Source organism: Aptenodytes patagonicus, chromosome 30, assembly GCF_965638725.1.
Source record: "Aptenodytes patagonicus chromosome 30, bAptPat1.pri.cur, whole genome shotgun sequence".
NCBI classification, from domain to species: domain Eukaryota; kingdom Metazoa; phylum Chordata; class Aves; order Sphenisciformes; family Spheniscidae; genus Aptenodytes; species Aptenodytes patagonicus.
Window position 1 is genome coordinate 506514 of NC_134978.1, and position 23612 is coordinate 530125.

General features: G+C 47.2%; 1 protein-coding gene across 2 annotated transcripts; it reads left to right on the top strand.

Annotated features, from left to right (window-relative positions):
* The first annotated feature begins 8610 nt into the window (after positions 1 to 8610).
* On the top strand, positions 8611 to 17944 carry LPAR2 (lysophosphatidic acid receptor 2). 2 transcript variants are annotated; one of them, XM_076360814.1, is made up of 3 exons: positions 8611 to 8807; positions 12791 to 13533; positions 17400 to 17944. In XM_076360814.1, exons 1-3 carry the CDS (start codon positions 8767 to 8769, stop codon positions 17699 to 17701), a joined length of 1086 nt encoding a protein of 361 aa, XP_076216929.1. In that variant the 5' UTR covers positions 8611 to 8766; the 3' UTR covers positions 17702 to 17944. The 2 variants fall into 2 exon arrangements, with proteins under 2 accessions (XP_076216929.1, XP_076216930.1); XM_076360815.1 differs by lacking the exon at positions 8611 to 8807 and adding an exon at positions 11336 to 11390.
* Positions 17945 to 23612: the final 5668 nt, after the last annotated feature.

Sequence of the window (23612 nt, forward strand, 5' to 3'; positions counted from 1 at the left end):
AAAACCCCTAGTTTCCTTTTCCTGCACATAGTTAAATAGGGGATTCATTCTACGCAGAAGAAGCGTTAGGGGCTTGTACGGTACAACTCCTGCCATCCACCTCTGCCCCCCGCTTTTCCTTCCAGCAGTCCAATATACACAAAAGTGCTGTTGGAGAAAACACACTTGCTCTTACCTTGTAGCTCCTCATTACTTGCTGCTTTCCGCAGAGCTGGTAATTTGTTGAGGGTAGGAGCTGCCAAAGCAACGCTTCTAGCCAGAGTTGTACGGCTGCCAGGTCCCACTCGCGTGAGGAGAGCTTGGATGCAGGGTCCGAAACTCCTGCTCGGGATGGGGATTTTCTGTCATCCAGCCACAGCTAACATGGTTTGGTTTGGAAGCCGAGACACTGAATTTAAGAAGAAACTTGGCAGGGAGGGAAGCATCATTTCCTCAATTCCTCCCACCTCCTTGAGGCTGCGTCTTCACTTCAAAGGAACAGCCTCAGCTGTATTTATGTACAGCAAGGGCCAGGCAACAATCCTGGGAAGCACTAGCAAGGAACAACCTCATTTCCCAATTTAAAGCCGGAGTAGAAAAGATCTTACAAATACCCTATTTTCACAGCAGCACCTTACGTAGGTGGCTGTCTGACCCTCCAACTCAGAGCTACGCCGCTCTGTGTAATTGATATACAAAACCATAGCAACCCTCTCAAAAAACCTTTTATCAGCCAAACAACCAATAAACCAATTTCTTACTTTAAGCTTTTTTTTTTTTTCTTTTTAAATCAGCCAATGTGAATTCAGAGCACAAAGCAACCATCTCATCTCAGCTAGTCAATGTGCTTCTGAGCATCAATCACTCCTCGTTAAGGAAATTAAAGGCCCCAGGTCCTCACAAATAAGGATCTCAGCTGGGCTGCATACGCTGGACTCTGAACAGAAGTAGGAAAATTCAAGCTCCTGATAATTTTAAGCAGGGCCCAAGAGATTCCTTTTTCTTGGAGAAGCCAGTCGGCGTTTGTGATTTGCTGATCACCCAGTGTTTAATTGTGATCAGGCTAGTGACAAATGTTGCCCCAAATTTCCTGCCCTCAAAGAAAGGCGCTCTTTAGTTTACCTTTATCATTCTAAAAAAGCAAAGCAAATAGACCTGCAGGTATCAGGAGTCTCGAGGGGAAAACTTTCCAGGTTTTTCCAGCAGAGACTGCTGAGGGATTACCTTTACACCTCGACAGTGTTCTAACAAAGCAAGGTAGAGCAAGGCAAAAGGCATTACATTTTTTTAAGGAGCTCAAGGCTTTGGTCCCATTCTTGATCGCACCCTTCTCTTTTTCCTTTTTTTTTTTTTTCTTCTTCCTCATTTTAAGTTTTGTGCTGCTGTTTCTTATTCTCTAATTAGAGAAGCTAAGTGGAGATTAAAGCACAGCTCTCAGATCTTTCTTAAAATTACCCCCAGAAGGAGAGTCTGCAAAAAAAAAAAGAGGGTTCAGGCCATTTATTGGCTGGAAACAGGCTTCATTCACAGGTGCTTCCTTTTGAACCATTAGCGCGTCTTCATCGTTGGCCTTTGAACCAGCATCCCTAGAATATAAAGACGGGGATGACTGGCTTGCTTAGAGCCTGGGGCTTTGATGAAAGAATATGGGAGTTCAGTGGGATTTATTGCCGGTTTCCCTGGAGCAGGCTTTTTCTAGGAGCTTTTATACTTTGCAGAATCCATCCTCTAAGGGTAAGAAGTATTTGATTATCAGGTTGGGCCTCTCAAAATGGGAAATGTTATAGCGTCTTTGTTATTTCTTAAAACCAATCCAAATACTAGGTAGCGTCACAAGAAGCTGGTTTATGGGTTGGGGTCCTTTTTGAAGGTTGTCTGCTGCCTGCTTTGAGAAGAGTCACTGGGACACAGGTGCTCACGGCAAGCCAAATCTCAGTAGTCTCTGTGTAGCGTGGATGCGCATGCGCCCTTAGAGTACGTTGAGTGAAAGCTGGCAAGGAGATAAGCTGTTGCTGAACGTTTAGGTGAGCAAAGGCCTTTCCCTGAGTCAAGAAGGGGCCAGCAGAAGCAGCTATTTATAAAATGGTAACTGCTGTCTCCCTGAGGCTAGCTTGGGCGCAACTCAGGCTTGTATTTGGGTGGGAGGTTTCATTCCTTACGGGTGAGCCGCGTGCGCGTTACCCTTGTGCAGGGTGCTTCCTCGCTCAGTTATCGCTAAAGATCAGCCTAGGCCATTACGTTCTGCTTTGCTGCTCTAGCAGTTACTAGTAGGTACCAAATTTACTTTTATTCCTCCTCCTAAGCTCTTCTGTTGTCTCGCGCTATAGCGGGTGGTTTAGCAGCAGGAGTGGCTGTGTATGTTGTTGTTTGGAGTCAAATGAAATTATTCCTACCCTTGGACATTAACTTTAACACATCTGGAATACTGCAGGGTATAAGATACATCGGTATTATTGCATTCTTGCTTTATTTTACTTTGAAAGCTGTCTTCCAACAGTCAGCTAGCAGATGGGATGAGGCAGAGCGCTGGGCAGATGAGGTAGTGAAAAGTGAGCTCCTCTGCATGTCTTGCTGAGAGTTCACGCTGCTGCAGACAAACAGCTTTTGTTTTCTTCTTCTCTCTCCCCCCTGCCCCAGTGTGTTTTGTAATATTCTTGGCTTTGTGAATGTACAGAGCGATGGTACCTATAACCATATGGAAGATGGGAGAGCAAGTAAACCAGGCATATGAATTTCTGATCAGCCAAAACTCCCACATCTGAAATTCAGAAGACACTTTGCTTGGGGAATTTTTGCTAAAGATGCTGAGTTACAACGTGCTTCCATTCATTCGTATCGCAGTGCAGGCATGCCCATAGGTGTCGTGCACCTCAGGGCATTCAAGAAAAGCAGTTGCAAAGGGAAGTCTGGAATGAACTAAATCAATTATGCATGTCTATGCATTCAGGCCCACAGCTTGTGGCTGGAATCCTTTCAGGGCACTGGCTGCTCTCCTCTATCATTTATTTTAAAAAAAGATGTGTAGAGCTGTAATTCAAGCTTTGCTTAGGCAGCGAGTTTCAGATACTTGGTATCCAGGGCCCTCGAGATGGTCAGTTTTGTAGGTATCTTATAAATGGGTTTCAAGGGAGTTGTATTTTTCAGTGTAAATCTGTTTAATAAATGAACACGTGGACTTCCTATGCCCTTTGCAAGAATGACTTAGTTAAGGGAACATTTTTCTTAGAAGGAGCAAGAGCTTTCTTGTTGCTTTGCAACAGAAGGCGGCATCTGAAGTAATTTTTTTGCCCGCTAGAAATGTACCCAAAAGCTCAAGGCTTTAGGAAGTTAGTAAAACATCACCAAAAATGATCGGAAGCTCAGGAATTGAGCAAACAAAAGTAGAAAAGACCGTTTCATTTGTAATGGAAACCTTGAATGTTATGGGCCAGATTGTGGCCTGAATATATCGAAATCGTTCCAGTTACTCCACGCTTACAGAGGGCAAAGAGAATCCAGGGTCTGGTGGTGAAGGCAACGAAAAACAAATGGTTTTGGCTGCTGAGCAGGCAGCTGGGTCTGCTTAGGAGAGACCTTGTGTTAGACCAGGACTGCAGGACCGAGGCAGAACAGGAAAGGTTTGCCAGCTATCGCTTGAATGTGTTCAAGGGACTTGGTGGGGGAAAGGTTTGCAAGGGAAGGGTTGTGCTGAACATACCTTTTGTTTGTTTAAAGTGGGGGCGTTGTAGTCTTTTTTTTTTCCCCCATGGCCTCACTCTTGCGGGAGCCGATTCTTGAGGAAAAATGCAAGACTTGCTAACGTGAGTCAGGCCATCGATGAAGCAGTCGTGGGCATAATGAAACATCCCCAGAGTGAGCTGAAATCTTCACCGAACCGGGAAAAAGCCGTGTTGCTGAGAATTCTGCTTGACCAAGGCCACCCCAAAGGCGAACTCTCTGGAGGGAAGTCGCATTTCTTTCAAGGGACAGATATTCCCTTTTCTTGCTCAGGGATAGTAGCTATGTGTCGGTCCCTGATGCTCTTTTTCAAGATAAAGCTGCAGTTGTGCTGCATCTGCTTATTCTGTAGCTGGAGGCTTTTCTGAATTGGTTTTGTTTTTTCTTTCTAGACTTAAGCAGAAAGGCATGTTAAACGCTTTTTATGACTCTCCAGCCATAAGCTGCAGGCATCTGACGTTAAACCAAATGGAGACACGGGGGAAGTGGGTTTTTAGAAATAATCCCTGTAAAAGCAAAGGCTGAGGCATGCGGAGCTTGAGTGCCTGTAAAGTTCCCTGACTTTCCAGCAAGTGCCAACTAAACAGGGAGACTTCATCTTGCTGGGTGCCAGCCAAGATCAGAGGAGTTCAGAGCAAGGCAGCGTGCAGCCTTCTTGCAAACGGAGACTGAGCTGAGGGCTGCCTGCATGTGGTTCACAGGAAGGGAATTTCTACCCAGTTTTGTTTTTATTGACAATAGTGTGAAGTGCCAGATGAAATTATCTTTGGGTGAAGATGAGGCTGAGTCCTGCTTCGTAAACACAGCATCCCGACTTGATTCTAACCTCGCTGTGGCTTCTAATAATGTGACATCATTCAGAGGCCAAGCTATTCTTTCTCTGAACTGCTGCTTCTGCCTTCAGTATAGCTTGTCTCTGTGTAGGATAATCTCCTTCTTCCTGTGTGAATTAGGAGGAGCAGCAGCAGAGGGGCCCCTGGACCATCCCGACTCCAAACAAAACACCACTGCAAATAACCCTCTCTTCCCTCCCCTCCCCTGTTTTCTCTCCACCGCTGCAGAACAAATGTTTTCATCTTGGAGAGTGCTGGAATAGCCAGTAACTGTGCAGAAGGAAGTTAGCCCACCAAAATCCATTTCCAGGATAGTTACCTGGGGAAGGTAAGAGTGTCGTTTTGCCAGGACCCGGATGCATCTGAGGGAATATCCCGGCCATTCTTTTCAGCTGTTTTTCCATCTTGTCTAACAAGGCAAAGGTGACAAGATCCAATGTCATGTTTTGCTTCAGTGGTCTCCCCGCTTCAATTTAAGGTGTTGTCTGCAATATGGAAATGCCTTGATTCTAAGTGTTTGAACGCAGCCAGGGCAAACCTCCTCTGGAAGGTGAAAGGGGGAAAGGAATTTTCCAGGTTCTTTGTGATTTGTTCTGGAGCAACTGATTGCAAATGGTTGCTAACTTGCTGGAGGGAAAGAAAATTCCTGTTGTAGGCAAGGCTGCAGTGGGCACGGATTTCTTCCCTACCTCTTTGTTGAAAAGTATTCTTTGATGCTGTAGGCTTGCAAACAGCTCCGCTCCACCTCAGAGTTGGCCGCATTTCAGCAGCAGTGGGTGTTATGAAATTCCTGCATTTCTAACGCTGATGTATATGCTGCTTTCCATCGAAAGATTTGGCTGTTAGCTGAAGTGGTAAGAACTGTGTTGTCGTTTTGTTGTACTCGAGGGAGTGCTCCTCGCTGAGGGTTTGGGAATCTCTGGGCCAGTTGGGACTTGGGAAGTATTAATTTGAGCAACTGGTTCTCTGCAGAGATCTGCTGGGGGGGAGATGATGACATGACTCCTTCCAGAAGGTTTTTAACATTCCTGGGATTCCAGGAGAGGGGTCTCAGCAAAAAAAACTCCAAACCCTTCAGACTGTCATCCATGGGAACAGTCACAGCTGTGAGGCTTAAAGAAAAATCTTGGCTTTAAGTTTGTCTGAAAATGCAAAAATCTATTAAAACAATTAACTTCACTTTGAAAAACAGAAGTGTAATAAAGGGGAGGCAAACATCTGTCTTTGGAAGTGTTTCTCTACCAACTCTCTGCTGGGCACCAGAATGCGATCAGATCTGCCGGCTGCATCAAGATCAGGTTACTCGGTGCCTCTGCTCCAGCAGCCTTTCTGCTTGGGGGGGAACAATGCTGCACAACACCCTACGAGCCCCTTCTGAACTGGTGGAAACAGGAAAACTCATGGAGCGATTGGAGGGGAAGAGGGGCTGGACGCGATGGGTATCTGGTCTCCTTGATCTTGCCTGTGTTCAGCGTCCGGTGCTCGCTCCCAGAAGTATCATTATTGGAAGATACCTGAGCTCAGTCTTTAAGAAATCATTATGTTGGCTGTAAAAGCTGATGCGAGGTTTTCAGGTGCAATGACTTTTGGTTTTGCAGGTAGCACCCTGAAAGGGTGTGGCTGTGCAGAGCCCAAACTTGTTCTAATATCCCCCAAACCTGAAAATAAACAGACTCCCAAACTTCTGTTATGCAGAGAAGTCAAGTTAGGGGTTTTTTTAGACAAAGGGACTAGAAAAAATTGCTGTTATTAAGGTCAGGACTTTGAAACCTGAAATATTCTCTCACCTCCACATGCAGGCAGATACAGTCTGTGACAGGCTTACATGAGCCCTGGCCTGATCCAGTCTGACATTTCTTGTGTCCCCCCTCTGTCCCGACTCCGGGGTGTGTGGATGGAGTCGCAAAAGTGCTTCTGACCCTTTGTCAGCACTGGGTGCTCTGAACTCGCTGGGTCTGTCTGACGTGCTGAGCTATTGTGATGAACTGTTGACACTTCAGTTGAAACCAGTTATGCTGGGCTGTTTTCCTGATTGCTCTGGGTGTTTCTTTATGAAAATGTCGCCTCTAAAGCACTTGCTGAGTGCCAGTTTGAAACCTTAAAGGAACAAGTAAATCAAAAGTATTTTTAGACTGCTGCCATCCCAAACTGCACAGCTGCAGAGCATGTGTGGCTTCCTAACTGTCTGAAGCCAGCGCTGCTGCCAAACGGTTGCTCTGACCTGGGTTCTGCTTCTTGTGCACCAGCGTGGAGAGTTGGATCTGTGACTTAAACCTACTGCTGGCAGCACAAGTGCTGGAGCAGACCGACCAAAGGGTGGGCTGGGGAAATGGGGGGGGGAGGGGGGGGGCTGTTTTATTGCAGCTTGGACTTGGGTCTCTTTGGTCTTAAACTAATAATGTAACCAAAAGGATAATAAATGCCTCGTGGGAAGGTGGAAGGATCTACTCTCTGTCACTTGAGTAAGATGCTTCAAATTTGAAATGACTTCTTGTAACTATAATACTGTTGTGAATCTGTCTAGTTGCAGTAAGAACTTCTAGCTCTCTGTGTTAGGACCGGACTTCTCGGTAACTTGGTGGCTCTCTGGTATGAGAAAGCAAGCTTGTTAAACCATAGATTATTCCCCCCCCCCGAAAGGACTCTGGGATACCTGTCAGTGCAACTTTTTGTTTCTTCTAAAAATGCATGTGGAAATCTTGTGAAAGGCCCCTGTGCCTGGTACTGTCTTGTGGGTGGCATCATCGGTCTGAAGGCGCAGAATTTGTAAGCAGGTGGCCATTGTAGGTTCTTTCTGAGTTTTTTGTAGCCCTCGTGAGCTTTCTGGTATGATCTTGGCCTTTGGAGGCTGCAGGACGTAGGGGTAGAATTCAGGGAGCCTGGTGCGATTTTTCAGTTCTTGCAGGACTCGGTAGTTGGCCCTCTGCTATCTCAGCCTGCCCTGGTCATCCATCTTTTCTTCTGCCAGTGTCGCTACTGCTCTGCTTCCACTTATTGGCTGCCGTGCTCTGTTAATGTGACCTTGGATCTTTGACCCTATCTCTTTCCCCTTTGTGCTGGGCTCTCTTTGTAAATCTCCTGCCTATTTTGCATAACATTACTTGGCTCTGCCAAGCTCTACCGTGTATCTGACTGGCAGCAGATTAGGGTTGTGCTTGGTGATAACATTGTTCCTTGGGGAACAGATGATGGTAGGAGGAGGGTGGGAGAATAGGAAATTGGAGTCGAATGGAAATTGCTGGGGCCTTTGCAAGAGCAGCAGGCATAAATCAAAATGAACGGATGTTGCAAACTCGGTGTTTTTTTTTCCTTCGTAATTTATACAGCTATGGCTTGTTAGCACCAAGTGTGCTGTTGGTATTTGTACAGTACTTAGCAGGTAAGAGGATCTCGGATGTGTCAAGGACTAGCTCGACTGACATATCAGAAATGTGAGCTCTCTTTCTAGCAGTGACGCACGCTTTTACCAAGTTACAGCAGGGAAATCCTGTGCCTCAGTTCCCTTTGTGTCTCACGACATCTCCTTCTCCCTGCTTCTTACCCATTTCAAGGTTTCTTGTGTTGCACTGGGCAAGTGTGGCTGCTGTAGTGGATGTAGGGGGCCGCATCCTGACCTGACAGTCCGCTTGAGATGTGGGTGCTGTAGCTGTAGGCTAGGAAAACAGCCTTCTGGTGCCAAGGCAAGACAGCTCCTCCATCATGGGATCACACCTGGTCATTCAGAAGATCCGCTCTCCTCCTGCGGTGGGGCAAAGGCTCTGGGGCAGCAGGTGAGCACGAGCGAACCCTCACCGTGGGGCGAACCGGTGCGGTGGGAGCGTTGGGACCAGAAGGTGCCAGTTCCCACAGAGCAACACCTTGCCAGCAGGAACGGTCCATGAGGGTGATGTTGGCAGATCGGAGCTAACTCGTTCCAGTCAGAACCGGAGGTGCTTGGAAAGTGGCTTTGGCCTCCACGGAGGCGGCAAGGACTCGGGTTACAGCTCCTGGTCTCCTAGAAGGACCCGCCTAGGGGAGGACCCAAGGAGGGACGGGCTCATCGGAGCTCTTGCAAACTTGCCTCCCAGGAGCCAGTGTTTCGGAGCGGTCCGTGATGGGCTCTGGGGCTGTAATGCTTGTCTGAAACTTTCCTGTAAGGCACTTGGCATTTTTTCTTGCTTGGAAAGCACCTCCGCCCTCCAGAGATGGGGATCTCCTTGCTGGATAGCTGCCCTGGTTTCCTGTGGTGGGGAGACCAATGCTAAATGTCAGGTTTGGATGCAGTGGTTGTGCTTTCAGGTAAGGATGCTATTCTCTGGAGTAAAAGCTTGTACTGTTTGTGGCTTAAATATAGCAGTGGTTTGAATGTTTGGCCACGTAAATCTGTGTGCAGTGGACATGGGTAAAACAGGTTGGATTTGAGTCCCTGTGAGTCTTTATAGATTCATTGTTCTGTCTTGATCAACACTGATTGTGGCTATTAGCAGGAGCATAAATTCAGCCATTCATCCCTGTTCACTTCCACACTACGCTGGCTGTCGGTTTGTTCACAAGTGTTGAATGTCTTCCCAGAGCTCAAGGAGCTGACTAGCATTTTCCACTTTTGCAAGCAAGAGGAATTGGAGAAGGGAGGACACTTACACCTTTACTTTCTGTGTAAAAGGACTCTGAACTTACCGTGAACCTGGGGCAGTAATTAACTGAGTAAGAAGGGAGATGGCGTATGCATACAGATAACGCTGGCGAGGAGAAAAGACGCGTTCTGCGCTCACTTTGTGTGGTGGTTCTTACCAAACTGCAAAAGCTGTACTCGATTTTAAGGGGGAGAGACTTGAGCAGAGTTTGAGGTAGCGTGATTAGAGAAGAGTCTGTGTTTGCGTATTGCTCAAGGAACGGGGCCGCTGAATTGTTGCAGCACGTAACTAGACTCTTGTTTTACCGAGTAAACAATGCTGGTAAGGAAAAAATCTTGTAAGATCCTGCTGAGGAGTGTAAGGCCATGGAAGGGGGTTGCTCGGACACTGAACAATAGACTCGTCCAGCTCCTTTGTGCATCATGGCACCAGCCTGACTTTCTGTCTGCTTGCTGCTGTGGGCAGGGTGTCTCTCTTCCCCCAGCACTGCCTGTTAAATTTTGATTTGTGGCATTGTCTGCCCTTGATGCCAAGCTCCAAGGTCAGTTTTCTAATTGCAGGGTAGCGGTGAAGTGGCACACGAGCTCCTAGGGCCAGTCACAAGCATTAACCTGTCAGTCCCTCCTGGACCCCACCCAGTTCACAGCACTGCACAGATTTAGTTTGTAGCCTACGCACGTTTCAGAGGGATTTGCAACCCAAACTTTTCCCTGCGCTCTAACTGGGTCTTGCCTAAAGAAGCATTTCGGATGTTGTCATTGGGATTCATGCTGAGGAACTGTTTCTCTAGATTTGAGTATTATACATGCAGAACACAGCTCTTTTGTGGGTTTACACAGCTCTAATCCCCTCCCCCCGTAAACATGCCATTGAACCTGTACTTGTGTAATGCTTTGAAAAAAAGTTCACAATTTGCCAGTGAGCGTGCAGTCTTACCGAGGAAGTTTATGGGGCCTGTCATAGCTGTGGAATCTCTAATATTTGCAACAAAATAAGATTGGGCTCTGTAATTTAGTGGCAATACTAAAGCTAGTCTTATCTGGATTTAATTTGTGTTGGTGTCGGCTCAAAAATTACTGAGAATAAGACCTAGATCTATCAACCCATTATTTCACTGTAGTATTTTAATGTTTCTTAAAAATTAAAGCGTAGCGTGAGCTGTCTTTGTGCCACGCTGTGCGCAGGCAAGTTTCTGGGCATCTGCGTGTGTAACCTTAAAAAGGTGAAGTGACTTACCTAACTAACTTCAGCAGCAATTTCCTTTTTGATTCGGGATTAAAGCTTTCAAAAATGTTTAGAGGAAACCGTTTTGCATAAGAATGGCCTAGCCTTGGATTTGGTGCCTCTGGTGCCTCCCCAGATACACCCTACGCAGGTGGTTATCCATCTGCCTGCGATTCACAGCGGTTGTGTCTGTCCTGTTCCTAGGCTTTCCTCCCTTCCTTCTTCCATCGCTTTCCGCTGTTCAAGCCAAAGTTCTCCCCAGTTACCTGCCAAGTCACCACACGGTATCTCTGCAGAAGCCACTCGGTTGCTTTCATCCCCCACGCGACTCTCCTGAACAGCTCTACGCCTTGAGATCTACAAACATCCCATGACCTGAAAAGAGAGGAAAGATGGACTTGTTACAGCACTAGCCCGTGACTCCATCCCATGGGGCAGGCTGATTCCTCCTCTGCCTCCTTTTCCTTTTTTCCCCACCAATATTTGTAAAAATAATAGTTCCCTATTCACAGACTTTAAAGTGAATTAGTTCGGTCGTATAGCTTTCTCGCCTCACAGTAAAGACAGCCATATGCCAAAGCAGGCTGATACAGAGCCCATTAGGCAGCGGAGATCAAAAGTTCAGCTGCAGGTATGATAGGGTTTCCCGGCTCAGCCATCTTGTTTGCACAACTCGGCATGTGTGCAAGCAGAGGTGGGTGCGGTGCAGGTGATAACAAGCTGGCCTGCCTGCAATGATCTCGCCTCCCTTGCTGCTATGCCGAGAGCTCCTGCTGAAGTGTGCTGGAAAACAGAGCGGTTGCTGCCTAGAGAGTGGAGGAACATGCAACTAAATGAGCTGTGTGTTGGTTTCGGGGCTGGTTGAAGTGAACTGTGAGTCAGGCACTTTGGGTTTTCTCCCTGTCTGAAGAGGATGGCACTCTTGCTGCGTGGTCTGCGTTAAGCTTTCTCTAAAAAGAGGATGACTGTTGAGCTCATGCGAGGACAGGGAGAACCAGTGACTTCATGTGCAGAACACACCAGGGTAAGGAAAAACTGTGTCATTTTTCAGCACCTCAGTGCCGCAAGGAAGGAGGCTCCAAACTGGGTTTGCCCATCCCAGCAGGGACCGCAGCCAGCCCTGACTTGAGATTTCCAAGCTCTTGGTTAGGAAAGGAACACGAACATCTGCTGTGGGGTGTAATGATTGGGCTTCTTCTCATCCCTTGGCTTTGTTCATGGTGCTGTATTTTTTTTTGTGTGTGTTTTCATTTTTTCATGGACAAGTAACGCAAGCGTCAATTACCGGGTTTAAATTCTGACTCTGTAAGGTAAAACATCGCTTAACCCGCTGCTTCACGTTTGGCTGTCTGCAGGACAGGAAGCTAATTACCAGAGAGGTATATGGGCTTTCAAAATTAAGACTTAGCGTTATGATCCAGACGAATGGCTTGTCTGGTCTTGCTCCCAGCAGTGCCCACTGCATCAAAGAAATGTGGAAAGTCCTCCTTGAGACTTAAACGTCTTTTCCTATCAAGTTTTTCCACTGAGTTCAATGAGTTTTGAATTGCAGCCTTGTTCCAGAGCTGGAAGGGGAGAAGGGAGTTGCTTCCTGCACAGGTGACTTACCAGTTGATACTCTGGGTGCTGACCCACACACTGTTGCGTAGCCTCGAGGTGCTGCAGGGGTTGCAGATGATCCAGCTCTTCCAGAGATGCAGCCCTGTGGTTGTATGAGCTGACTTCTTGCTAGTTTACTTTTCTGGGCTGAGGAGTTTGTTTCTGCCCAGCTCGGTGTGCTCTTTGCCTCTTGGCAGAGTTTGGGAAGTACTCACCTGTTTTGGAAGGCTCGGCAAGCGCTGTGCATAGAGCAGCGTTCGGAAGCAGCTGTGCATTACATTAGCCTTTAAGCAATAAAACTACCCAGGAAAGATGAGATATGTGTGTTCACTGAACCAGAAGCAGCAGTCCTGGGGACTGCAACAGCTGCAGAGGCTCATAGTCTTCATCAGAGCGTTGTTTAGTGATTGACTGATAAACCTTCTTTGCTCCTGCTTTGTTTTTACATTTCTGAAGTAGGACATCTGGGACAACAAAAATAGTTTTGTCTGTCATCCCCATGAAGCTGCGTGGGCCGGACGGGGAGAATCTCTTATCAGATCTGGCAAACCTTATCTCCTCCCATGAATGTTCAAGGTTTTGCTGCATCCTCAACATGGCTTTGAGGACAGATAAGGACTCGGCCTGTGAGATGTGTAGCTCTGTCTCAAGTACAGAAGCAGATTCCTGTTGCTCATGTGGTTGGTTGTGTGTTTCAAGCTCCTCCCCGCCTCTGTCTGTGTCAAAGGCATTATCGTAATGCTCAGCATCTCCCCGGCTTGTAATAGTTGTGTGTGTGTGTGTGTGCAGGCACAAGCAGCTAATGACACTCTCGTCCCTCTTTAGGACAGCAGCGATGAAGCACTGTTTTTACAATGAGACCGTGGGGTTCTTCTACAACAACAGCCGCAAAGAGCTGACCACGTACTGGAGGACGAAGGATGTCCTGGTGGTTGCCCTGGGCCTGACAGTGAGTGTCATTGTGCTCCTGACCAACCTACTGGTCATCACCGCTATCATCATCAACCGGCGTTTCCACTACCCCATCTACTACTTGCTGGGGAACTTGGCAGCTGCCGACCTCTTTGCTGGCATCGCGTACATGTTTCTGATGTTCCACACGGGGCCCAGGACAGCAGAGCTCTCCCTGAAGACCTGGTTCATCCGCCAGAGCCTGCTGGACACCAGCTTGACAGCCTCTGTGGTGAACCTGCTGGCAATCGCTGTAGAAAGGCACCAGACTGTTTTCACTATGCAGTTACACAGCAAAATGTCCAACCAGCGTGTGATGATCCTGATCTTCTGTATTTGGGTCACGGCCCTGCTCCTGGGGCTCATCCCGTCCTATGGCTGGCACTGCCTCTGTGCCCTGGAGAAGTGCTCCAGCATGGCACCGCTTTACAGCCGGAGCTACCTGACCTTCTGGGCCATCTCCAACCTGGTCATCTTCCTGATCATGGTGGTTGTGTACACGCACATCTTCATCTATGTCAAAAGGAAGATGACACGGATGTCCAAGCACACTAGCTTCCACCCCCGCTACAAGGAGACCATGATCAGCCTTGTCAAGACGGTCACTATTATCCTAAGTAAGTCCACTTGCTGTGGTCAATCTAAATGTTGCTTTGATCCTCCATCTTGGGTTGTGCGGGGCTGGAGAGGTGAATGTGCGTGGGACGACGGGGAGGATTGAGAAGTGATGTTCTGCTTCCCTGGTCTCTGAAGCTGCTGGTGTGGCTGCTGAGGAACTCGACAGTTTCAAGACTCTGTGTGAATTGTGTGAGCTGTAATGGGAGCAACCTGGCAGACAGAGGGGAGGGCAAGCTCCTGAATCTCTTCCCCTCTGACACGGCTGCTCCTCTGGTTAGCAGGGACAAGAGGGACTGTTAGTAATGTGACTTGGTAATCTCTGACTACTGTAAGTGCAGGTCCTTTGGGCAAACAAGAGGCTCTTTTATGTGCTTAACTCTAGTATGCTTCCTCCATAGAAGAGTGGCATGGAATTAGGAGCTATAATCAGGCCTTAATCAAGAAGCAGCACTTGGTGCGTCCTTTATTAAAGGATGGAGAGAGGCTTGGGGCAGATATTACAAGGTGATGGGGAAAGAATGAGGGAGTTGCATCCAAATTCCTTACTGTTGACTGGAACAAAGCACTGAACTCTGTTCAGATTTTTTTTGTGAGCAGCTCAGTACCGGGTCTCGATCTGCTTGGGTAAATATATCCCTGGAAACTCTCAACTCTTAGTTCGAGCTGCTCTCCATGAGCAGGGGATCTCCAGCAGAGTGCTAACTGCCTGTCAGTCTGTCTGCATCCACAGTCTGTAGTGCAAATAGGAGCAGATCAGTAACTGGAAGTGGTTGGTGCTTGATGGTTGGTTGATACTTATTTGGATATGTGCTGTTCTGCCCGGTACCGTACATCTAACAGCAGAGGCTGGTGCATGCATTGTGCTTTCAACAGCCTATCACTCCGTGATTTCTTTAATCTCATTTTTGTCTCATGCTTTAATGGTCTAGCAACCTTTCTTTAAAGTGAAATAAATCAACGCGCTCAATCTTCCACAACGCAGCTTGACTCTGGGCTTACAGTCACAACCCCTTGCTTGCAAATCTTTCCTGATAAGCGCAGAATTTGCTCCGTCAGGGAAACCTTGCAGCTGCAAACAAAGACTACTCCCTTGCAAACTCCTGCTGGCAGAGTGGGCTTGGCAGGGGAGGGGAGCAGGGTGGGAGCAGTGGGGGGGGCTGTCGGGCTGCTTGGTGTGTCCCTGCTCGGGGGCATGCCGGCTTGCCGGGTCTTGTTGCAACGTGTGAGCGCTGAAACTGGAGTTTTCTGCCTGTTCCTGCCTTTCCTGTGACGTCTTCTCCCCTGCCTCGCAATCGCTCCATCGCTTGTGCGCAGCTGGGAGTTCATTACTGCCTCGGAGCTGATCAGATGCAGCACAGAGGGTCAGCGGGGCTGAAGAATGATTTACTTCATGTGTTTTGCACAGTCCACAGTGGAGAGAAGTTGTCTTGTTCCCCCTTTCCTTCCCGAACAGTATTGGAGGGTCACCCCGTGGTGTCAGCAGGACTGCTTAATTTTATGGGACTTCACAACATCAACTGGAAGAGGGGTCAGCAGGATGGGGATGCTGGCCAAGAAGGAAAATACAGTTCATGCTTGGTGCGTCACCTTGTTTTGGGCGATCCCTTTGCTCTTGGTGTCCTCCCTCCTGGCTTGGCCTGCCCGCCTTTGTCTTCTGCCTTGAGTGAGGAAAAAGCTTGGGTCCGAGGAGGCTCAGAGGAGTTGCTGTGGTTTCACAGTGAATTGGGACTGGTGTCTGAGGACGGACAGAGGGGAGGAACCTAATGTGGAAAGCTGAGGCACTCAGGAATTCATCAGGCCTCTGGGACTCTTGTAGCCCAAGGGTTTTTCCCTTCCTCTGCGGGGCAGTGTTGGAGAGAAGCAGCAGTCAGTTCTGTACAGGTCCCTTGCAGAGAAGGGAACAAGGGAGGGAATTGCTCAACTTGGGGAAAACACCTTTCCATTCGGACTCAGTGTACAGAAAGTTGAGACTGCAGAGGGTTTTTTCCCCTCCCTGTGAAAGCCCTGGTGTAATTCCTCCTCCACCCTCGTTCCCCAGCCTTCTGCAAACTTGGACTCTGCACAGAAGAATACTTTGCGCCTTATGCATCAGAGGGTGTAGCTGCTGGTGAGCGTGCGAGGAAGTCGAGGGTGCGGTAGGAGCTGTCTCTGTGTGCCACTTCATTGCAAGGCAAGGTAGCTGCGGTTGATAATCCTGCAGGTCCTGGCCATTAGGAACAGGTCTGGGAGCTGACCTGGAAACCAGTAAGTCCGAGGTACATCTGGAAACGAGTAGCAAATTTTCCCACAGACCAGTTGAGCGACACAGGGATATCATAACGACCAAACCACAGGGCAGAGTCCTTAGTGACCACGCTGTGTTAGACTAGTAAGAGTTCAGGCTTCTTTCTGAGTACTTTAGCTTCCATTAAGGAGCAAGGAAATCAGCTGGATTTGCAGGCAAAGGCCCAAAACTTTTTAGGTAGCTCTATTTGCTTTTTCCCCCTCTCATCTTTAATGTTCCTCTGGCTTTACTTTGTGCTGCTGGAAGCCAGCCTCTAGAGAATCTGGCTTGCCTTGTTGGATGCTGAAAACCTGGCTTAAAAAAAAGTTGCGTCACGAAACAAGGAGGTCCCCTTTCCTGCAGGCTCACTCAAGATAGAAGTATTGGACCTTCCTTCATGACAGCCAGGAATCTATTTTGTATATTTGCTAAATTTAAAGGGGGCAAAGCCGTGTCTGCAAGTGCAGGGAAAACTGCCTGGCCCAGCTGTGGTGGCTGCTGTGCTGACCTTCTGGGAGCACGATTTGCTTAAATAAAAAGGGTTGCATGATGTAGTGGCCTGAAATCAGCAGGGAACGCTCCCAGAAATGCAGGAGTGTTTCTCTGTGTTCCTCTGACTTTTCACCAGTGCAGCATTTCCCTCAATGACAGCTTTACATTCAGCCTCCCGGTTTTGGTGCAGCTCCTCTGGCTGCTGTTATTCCCTGACGGATGTCTTTCAGTAAAGGGTGTAGTTGTAGAGTTCCCAGTAAGTCTGTTTTCTTCCACCCTTTCCCAGAAGACACAGCAGGGTGCAGCTCCTGTGCTTTAAGATACAACCTTACGCATGACCTCCAGGAGCACTGATGGGCAAGTGCTCTGTTTACGTCAGCCTTAAAAACATGACCATAAAAAGGGGTTTCGGAGCTGCGGGCACCTCCCACTTCGTCATGCAAACAGCAATTACCCTTTTGCCAAAGAGCTTTGCAGGTGGCAGCAAGCACATAGTATCAGCCCGACTGAATCAGTGGGGGAGTCCGTCCAGCTCAGTCCTGGTGTTGGCCAGTCCATTGCTTGGCTGTTTTCTACTCAGCGTATAGCTGTGTGAGAGACACTTCCTTGGACTGCCCAAAGCGTTGGTCAGGACTCTTCTAAACTCGTACTGTTAAGTAAAGCCCCCGTAAACTGCATGGACAGTGGAGATTATTTCATTCAAGGTGTGTTACTCTGACTCTTCCCTCATTTTATGGCCTCTTCCCCCTTTTGGAGGGAGTGGCACGTAAATAGGAAATACGGACGCTTTATCTTCACTCTGTAAATGCAATGATGGGGACGAGGGGAGGTAAGTGGAAGTACTTGGAAGTGTTGTTCTGAGTGAATGGTGTGGGGGAAAGGGGGGGGGGGGGAGGGGGAACCAATGCCTGCATTTCTAGTATTTGCTGGCTGAATCCTTGGTCTTCCTCCAAAGCAAAAATATAGAGTGAAACTAGTTGGGTTTTTCCCCCCACTTAACTTTTTTCCACAAGATAAAACACCAGTGATTCTACTGAGCATCTTTATGGTGAGTGAGTGGGCAGGGCCAGGAACCTGCTTCTTCTCTAACAGGGCTTCTTCTCTCCCCAGGTGCTTTTGTCATCTGCTGGACTCCAGGACAAGTTGTGCTCCTCCTGGATGGCTTGGGCTGCAAGAGCTGCAATGTTCTAGCGGTGGAGAAATACGTCCTTTTGCTGGCAGAGATCAATTCGTTGATAAACGCTATTGTCTACTCTTACAGGGACAACGAGATGCGTAGCACCTTCCGGAGGATCCTCTGCTTTGTCTGTTATAGGAATTCCAAATACACCCCCACGGTGGTGAAGTTAAACACCACAGACCGCAGAACACTTTCTCAGAACGGGCACTTTACTGTGGATTCCTCTATTTAGCTCTTGATCAGCGAGACAAGCACGGCGCTGAACGGCGGCCGCTTTCTGAGCAAAAGAGCAGAGGCTAAGAGTGACCTGCTTCTAAAGCAGTGGAGACTCCTTTTATGTGCTCAAGCATAAATATTTCTATAGAATACTTGTCATTGATAAAGGACAAGATGCTTTTAAGGAACTGCTGGATGGTGCGTTATTTAGGACAGATATACTTTGAGTAGTATTCTTATTAAAGACTGCTATTTCTAACGCAAAGTTGATTTAATTTAGCAGCATCTAGAATTATGCTATGTGCAACAGGAATCTCACGTGATCTCTCAACAAGCAAAGTATTTTCTCGGTACTTCAGTATTACTGCCTCCAGAAATAGTCGTTCCAGTGGTAGCGTACTCCAAAGAGCTAAAGCTCTTCAGCTTTACGCGTTGCTTCCTAAACAGAGCTGCTTAGTGTTTCCCCAGAGAGTCTTATTCAGGTTGTGTTCCACCTGCTTCAGAAATCATATTGCTCTTAAGGCCTCTTCTGAGAGGAATCTGTTTGAATTGCTTCCTGAGAAGCAGATTCCTGCTTTCCTAAGTGTCTGTTAGTGAATCTCAAAGTGTTCTGGGCTTTTGGAGGATGTCTTAGGAGCACCTAATTTTTTCCTAAAATGGAGAGTGATGCTGTAACTAACTGCAGTTGTGTTTGTGTTCTGCTAAGTGATACCATGTGGTATTCACAAGTTCATTGCCTATTCATGAATGTGGAGTGAGTCATGTTCCCATTAAACCATCTTTCTACTCACTGAAAACCCTTTGGGACGGGTTTAGGTTAGACTCCAAGGCAATCAGTATTTTGCCTTAGGTTTTAATGTGCAGTTTGTACCTTAATACTCAACTGCTCAAATAATGTGTTAACAGTCTGTTCATATGTAGTCTTTCTCTCAGCAAAGCACCATAAGAAATTAGCAATATTAATTAATGTTAGTGCGCGTAGGATCTAGTTTTCTGAGTAAGTCCATTTGCTGCATCTGACATGCAATGTAAACTGTCACTCTTGATTGCGAGGCCACAGCTGGAGGGCAGAGGCTCTGCTGCTGGAAGAATATTCACGGCGGAGAAACTGTAAATACTTCTCCAGGTTTCCTTCACCCTCACGCTGTTAAACTTTAACAGTGTGAACGTGCCTGTGATGGTCCGAAATCCAGAGTTAGTTGTTTACCATGGGCTTCTGTGAGAGCAGGGAGAGGCTAACAGGAGGCAGGTTTTGGAATATTGTTGAAATTTATCATTCCCTTTTTTTTTTAATAAAACAGCCCTGTTCTGTCAGATGATCAGCTTCCTGACTGATCACCTCAGCTGGCTTTGCAGAGAAGACAACTTACTGGAGGCATTGTTACTCAAATGTGTGTGTATGGACTTTTTCTTGCAGAACATGGTCAGGAAGTGACAGTGTTAAGGTGACAGTCTCCTGGATTGACTAAAACAGTCTTGGAATATGGTTCCCATCTCCGTGTCCCAGAGACTCTTTGAATAAATATTTTGTCCTGGGTTTTAGAAAAGAAGACTTGGAATTTTTCCCCTATCTCCCCACTCTGAAGCTCTGGGAAAAGTACCATCCTCCAGTTGTGTGTCGTGATGCTGGAAGGGAGGGATACGGGCCTTCATGCTTGCCTCCACTGTGACTTGCTGTGCGGTGGCCCTGCTACTGATCTGCCTTCTAGGTAGGTTGTCTGTGAGGGCGTCTCACAGGACTGTGCGTGTGTGTCTGGAGGGGTTATAGCCTCCAGAAAGAGACCCTCGAGAGAGCTGGAGAAAGTAATTTTTCAGCCAGCCACCTGCAGCCAGAGCAGAGGGTAAGGCTACAGCCTTGGTCCGTTGCTTGCAGACACCAGACTTGGCTGGTTTGGGGAAATTTCACACCATTAAAGCATACCAGGTGGTAGGGCTAAGAGAAGGCATAATTTTATTTTTATTGCCGAAGAAGACTTCTAGTTACTTTTACTTTCCCTGGAAAATACTGTTATTGGGCTACAGGTATGCACTGCAGTGGAAGCAGGTGGTGAATTAGCAGTAGCTGGAGGAAGACTGTAATAGTGAACACCTGGAAAGCTGTTACTGGGTGTGATGGAGCTGGGACAGAACAAACTTTAGACCTTTTCTGCTTTCCCAAACACCCCCAAAGCAAGAAGCGCTTAAGTCCTACTTCATGCAAAGCTAATTTTACAATTAAATACATGCCAAGCTCTGCTTTTATTAACGAAGAGGGAGGGAGGAAATAGGAGAGTTCATATTGCCTAGGTGTGGGATCGGTACTAGTCTGACTTAACCGGAGTGCGTGTGAAGAATTGACTGTACTGCGTTTGGGTGTGAATGAATCTTTGTAGTGGGCGAGATGACACTTGGCTCCTAAAAGAACTGCAGTTGGCTTTTTATGCCCAATTGGGCCCTTAATAAGCTGTATGTGTTCTTCCCCGAGGGATCTGGTAACTAGCCTGACCTCAGCCTTCTGCTGGCTGCTCGTCAAGCTGCGTTTCAGCAATGTGATCCCGCTCTGACAGCACTTTCGTGTAAGTACCCGCGACACAGCCAGGCTTTAAGTCACTGACAACAGACTCTTGATGCTTTATGATCGCCATACAGAGAGGATCATCTCTGAGGGGTTTTTCCGGTATTTTAAACGGCTTATTTGAATTTAGCTGAACTGCCAAACCAGTATAAATACTAAAGAACTGTCGTACGCAACACTGATGGAAAGTATATCAAGGATTCGACCAGTTTGTACCAAGCAGAATATCCTGACTACCCAGAGGATGTCCATACTTTCTGTATAAAAATGGACTCCGCTGAATAATGGTAACTGAGTGTACAAATGCAGCTTGCGTGATTTCACAGAGGTAAATAGCAACTGATTAGTGTAAGGAGGAGGAAAAAAAAAAGTCCCAAACCTTTAATGGCGCTTGTCTCTGAGTGGTGGCTGGCACCCATCAGGAACAGAGGTGGGCTGCCTGGAATGCTTCAATGAGATTTCTCTTCCTGAGTGACTTGGGACCTGTGGATTTCTAGTTGTTTCCAGCTGGCTGTAATAGATGAGAGAGCAGGAAATTAGGAGTCATAGAAACTAGCCTGGAAAGTGCTGTTTTCAGTGAGATTTGAAAAGAAATGGTGAATCAATGAGGCAGAAAAGATAGGAGGATTTTAAGAGCCCTCTCAGCAATGAAGATGGGGGAAGGGGGAGACATAAATGGTGCATATAGAACATGCATGACAAAAGAGGGGGTTAGGCTGTTCAGTATTCCACATGACTTTACTTCCTAGTTTAATTTGGAAACACACAGCCTTCTCTAACTACATGGAGGCAGGGAACCACGTTGCACTGTGTTTTCTGCTTGCTGTTTTCTGTCCTAAACAAGATGCTGCAGCGAAGGGTGTGGTGTTACCCGATTACATGTTCGTTTCCCAAAGCTGCTTAGAGGACTCTAAGTATAACTTTATCACTGTATGCAGAGCTGGATGCTGCCAGGTTTATGGGATAACTTGTTTTTTAATTCACAGGCCACAACCTGTGGTGTGTCTTGCTTAAATGTGGCAATATTCCTCTCTCCAGTTTGAGAAGACCCCCTGCCTTTTTTTTAAATCACAGTATGAAACTGCCTTTGAAGGTTCATGGCTGGTTTCATCAAGCTTTTTTTTTTTTTTTTTAGAGGAAATCTCCCTGAAACTGGGGGTGGGTGTGTGTTTGTGCCTCTTTTTGTTTTGAGGCATGTGAGATTTGTTCTAGACTTGTGTGTTGGGTAGGAGGAAGGAAGAGACACCTAGGAACTATTTGAAAGGGATCAAATGTGGGACAAGTGAGAACACACAACTTGATCAAAGATAGGCCGTATGGTTCCAGGAATGAGAGGTCATGCCTTGCTGACTGGTTGGAATTCCTGAAGCAAGCTGCTGCCAAAAGTAATATGGATTTTGGTGTGTTTTTTTGGGGAGGGTAGCACTGGAGACTAATACTGTAGGGACTGATGGATTCCGAAGGTTTATTTTATTGACGAAAAAGAATCCCACAAAAAAAAGCCCAACCTCCAGGAAGGGGAAAGACACAACAATGGGGAAAGTGAGATTAATAAGGGGAAGCTGGTGATGGTGGGTTTTTCTTTGTTTTTAAACTTCAGTTTGTCATCTCTCTGACCTACTGAGACATGGAAAATGAAAATCAAAGTTTCTGCTAGACTGCAAGCGTAGCCGATGCAAAAGTTAAGCTTTTTGGAGTCAGTTGTGCTTTTCTGAGTCTTGGGCAACGCTGGCATATCAGGGCTGAGAGTTTATTTTTAATGTGCAAGGATGACTGGTGCGACACCTGGGGCCCCTGGTCTGATGGCTGTAGATCATTTAGGAGCCCACCCATACGTTTGCATTGAGCTCCCCCAGCCGAAGGCCTGCGAGGAGACAGCGAGCACCTAGAAGCTTTTATGGGGTGAGTTCTTGGCTTAGGACACACATTTTATTAACGCAGTTACGAGGTTGAAGCCTGGTGTATCTCTGCAGGGGATTGGCACGTGTGCGGCCAAGATAATTTAAGAAAGGTCACACTAATAGTGTAATAAATACTTCCCGTGGTATTTCTGTGAAAAGCTTTTCTGTGAAAAGCACAATGTTTAGCAGCAGCAATTGGGCTTCACGAGTCCACGCTCCCACACAATATGTAAGTGTAACTTCTGTGAGCAAAAGTGAGAAGAACCCATGTCCCATCTGAAAGCTGTTACAGCCTGGAGTCCAGCTTCAAACGGAGTTTCTGGGAGATGCTTCTCTTCTAACTGGCGGTCTTGGGCCAGGTTTTGTCCTGATGCTGTGACTGCCACAGAGGATACAGCGGGCACCAGAAGGGAGAGGTAAGGAGCAGCTCTGATTTGCCTGCATTCCCCAGCAGGGAAAATAAAACTGTCCTTTCAGTCGTTCACACCCATTTCCTGATAAATCTCGCCTCGGTCTCTTCCGTAATGGTGACAGAGAGCATTCAGCTGACTTCTGCTTGGCTCGCCTCTGGAAAGGAGCATTTGGTTGAGTTGCATTGACCCTTTTCATGGTAGAACCAGTCTTACTCTCCAGGTTTTCCTTTGCTGAAAGCAAGGAATACAAACTGGAAAAAAATGTGCCTAGGGTTTCTCAGATTTTTCGACTGTGCCTGTAGGGGTCTCTAATGCTGCAGAGTGTCCCCATCACACCCGTGATGTCCTGAGCCCTACATGGGAAGAAGGTCCAAAGGCAGCAGGAGAGTATCTTCCTCCTAAGTTTCATAATCATGGGCAGATTTCAGTGCTGCCGACCACGAAGAGGAGCTTGCACGGTGGTTTTTGCTCTGGTACAGTAATTTTTCACAAAATGATTTTTTTTTTTGGTGACTCCCAACTGATTTTTAGCACTTACCGCCCACTTTTGTCTTGGTAGGAGTAATGCAGCATGGTAGAGCAGTGGGATCTGGAGACACCAATGGCTAATTGCCTGCTGTGCTATATGGTGACAGAGAAAGATAGATGCTTTTGGCACTGCTGCTTTTCTCTTTTCCTTGCTGTCTCTGTGCCTTGGGGGACCTTCACTGAAGTGGTGCTTGCTCTTATTTTCTGCAATTTCCCTGACAGCCAGAGAGTTTTTATTACAAATAGTCAGAGATCAAAGATGCATCCTTGTATCTTGATGTTTTCTGGCATGGGCTGTTGTGAGCGTAATGCAGCTTTCAGTGCTAGACCAGTTTTATTTCACTATTTCCTTCATCTGGCTGTAAGAAGCCGCAGAAGTTCACAGCCCAAATCAAAGTAAAACCCATCAGTGTTTGGAAACCCTGGCAGATCATGGCGAGTCCGGGAGGCACTTCACAAATACGAAGGCCAATGCCAGAGCATCCCAGCTCAATGTGGATGGGGAATCCTTGGGGTCTTGATGGCGTGACC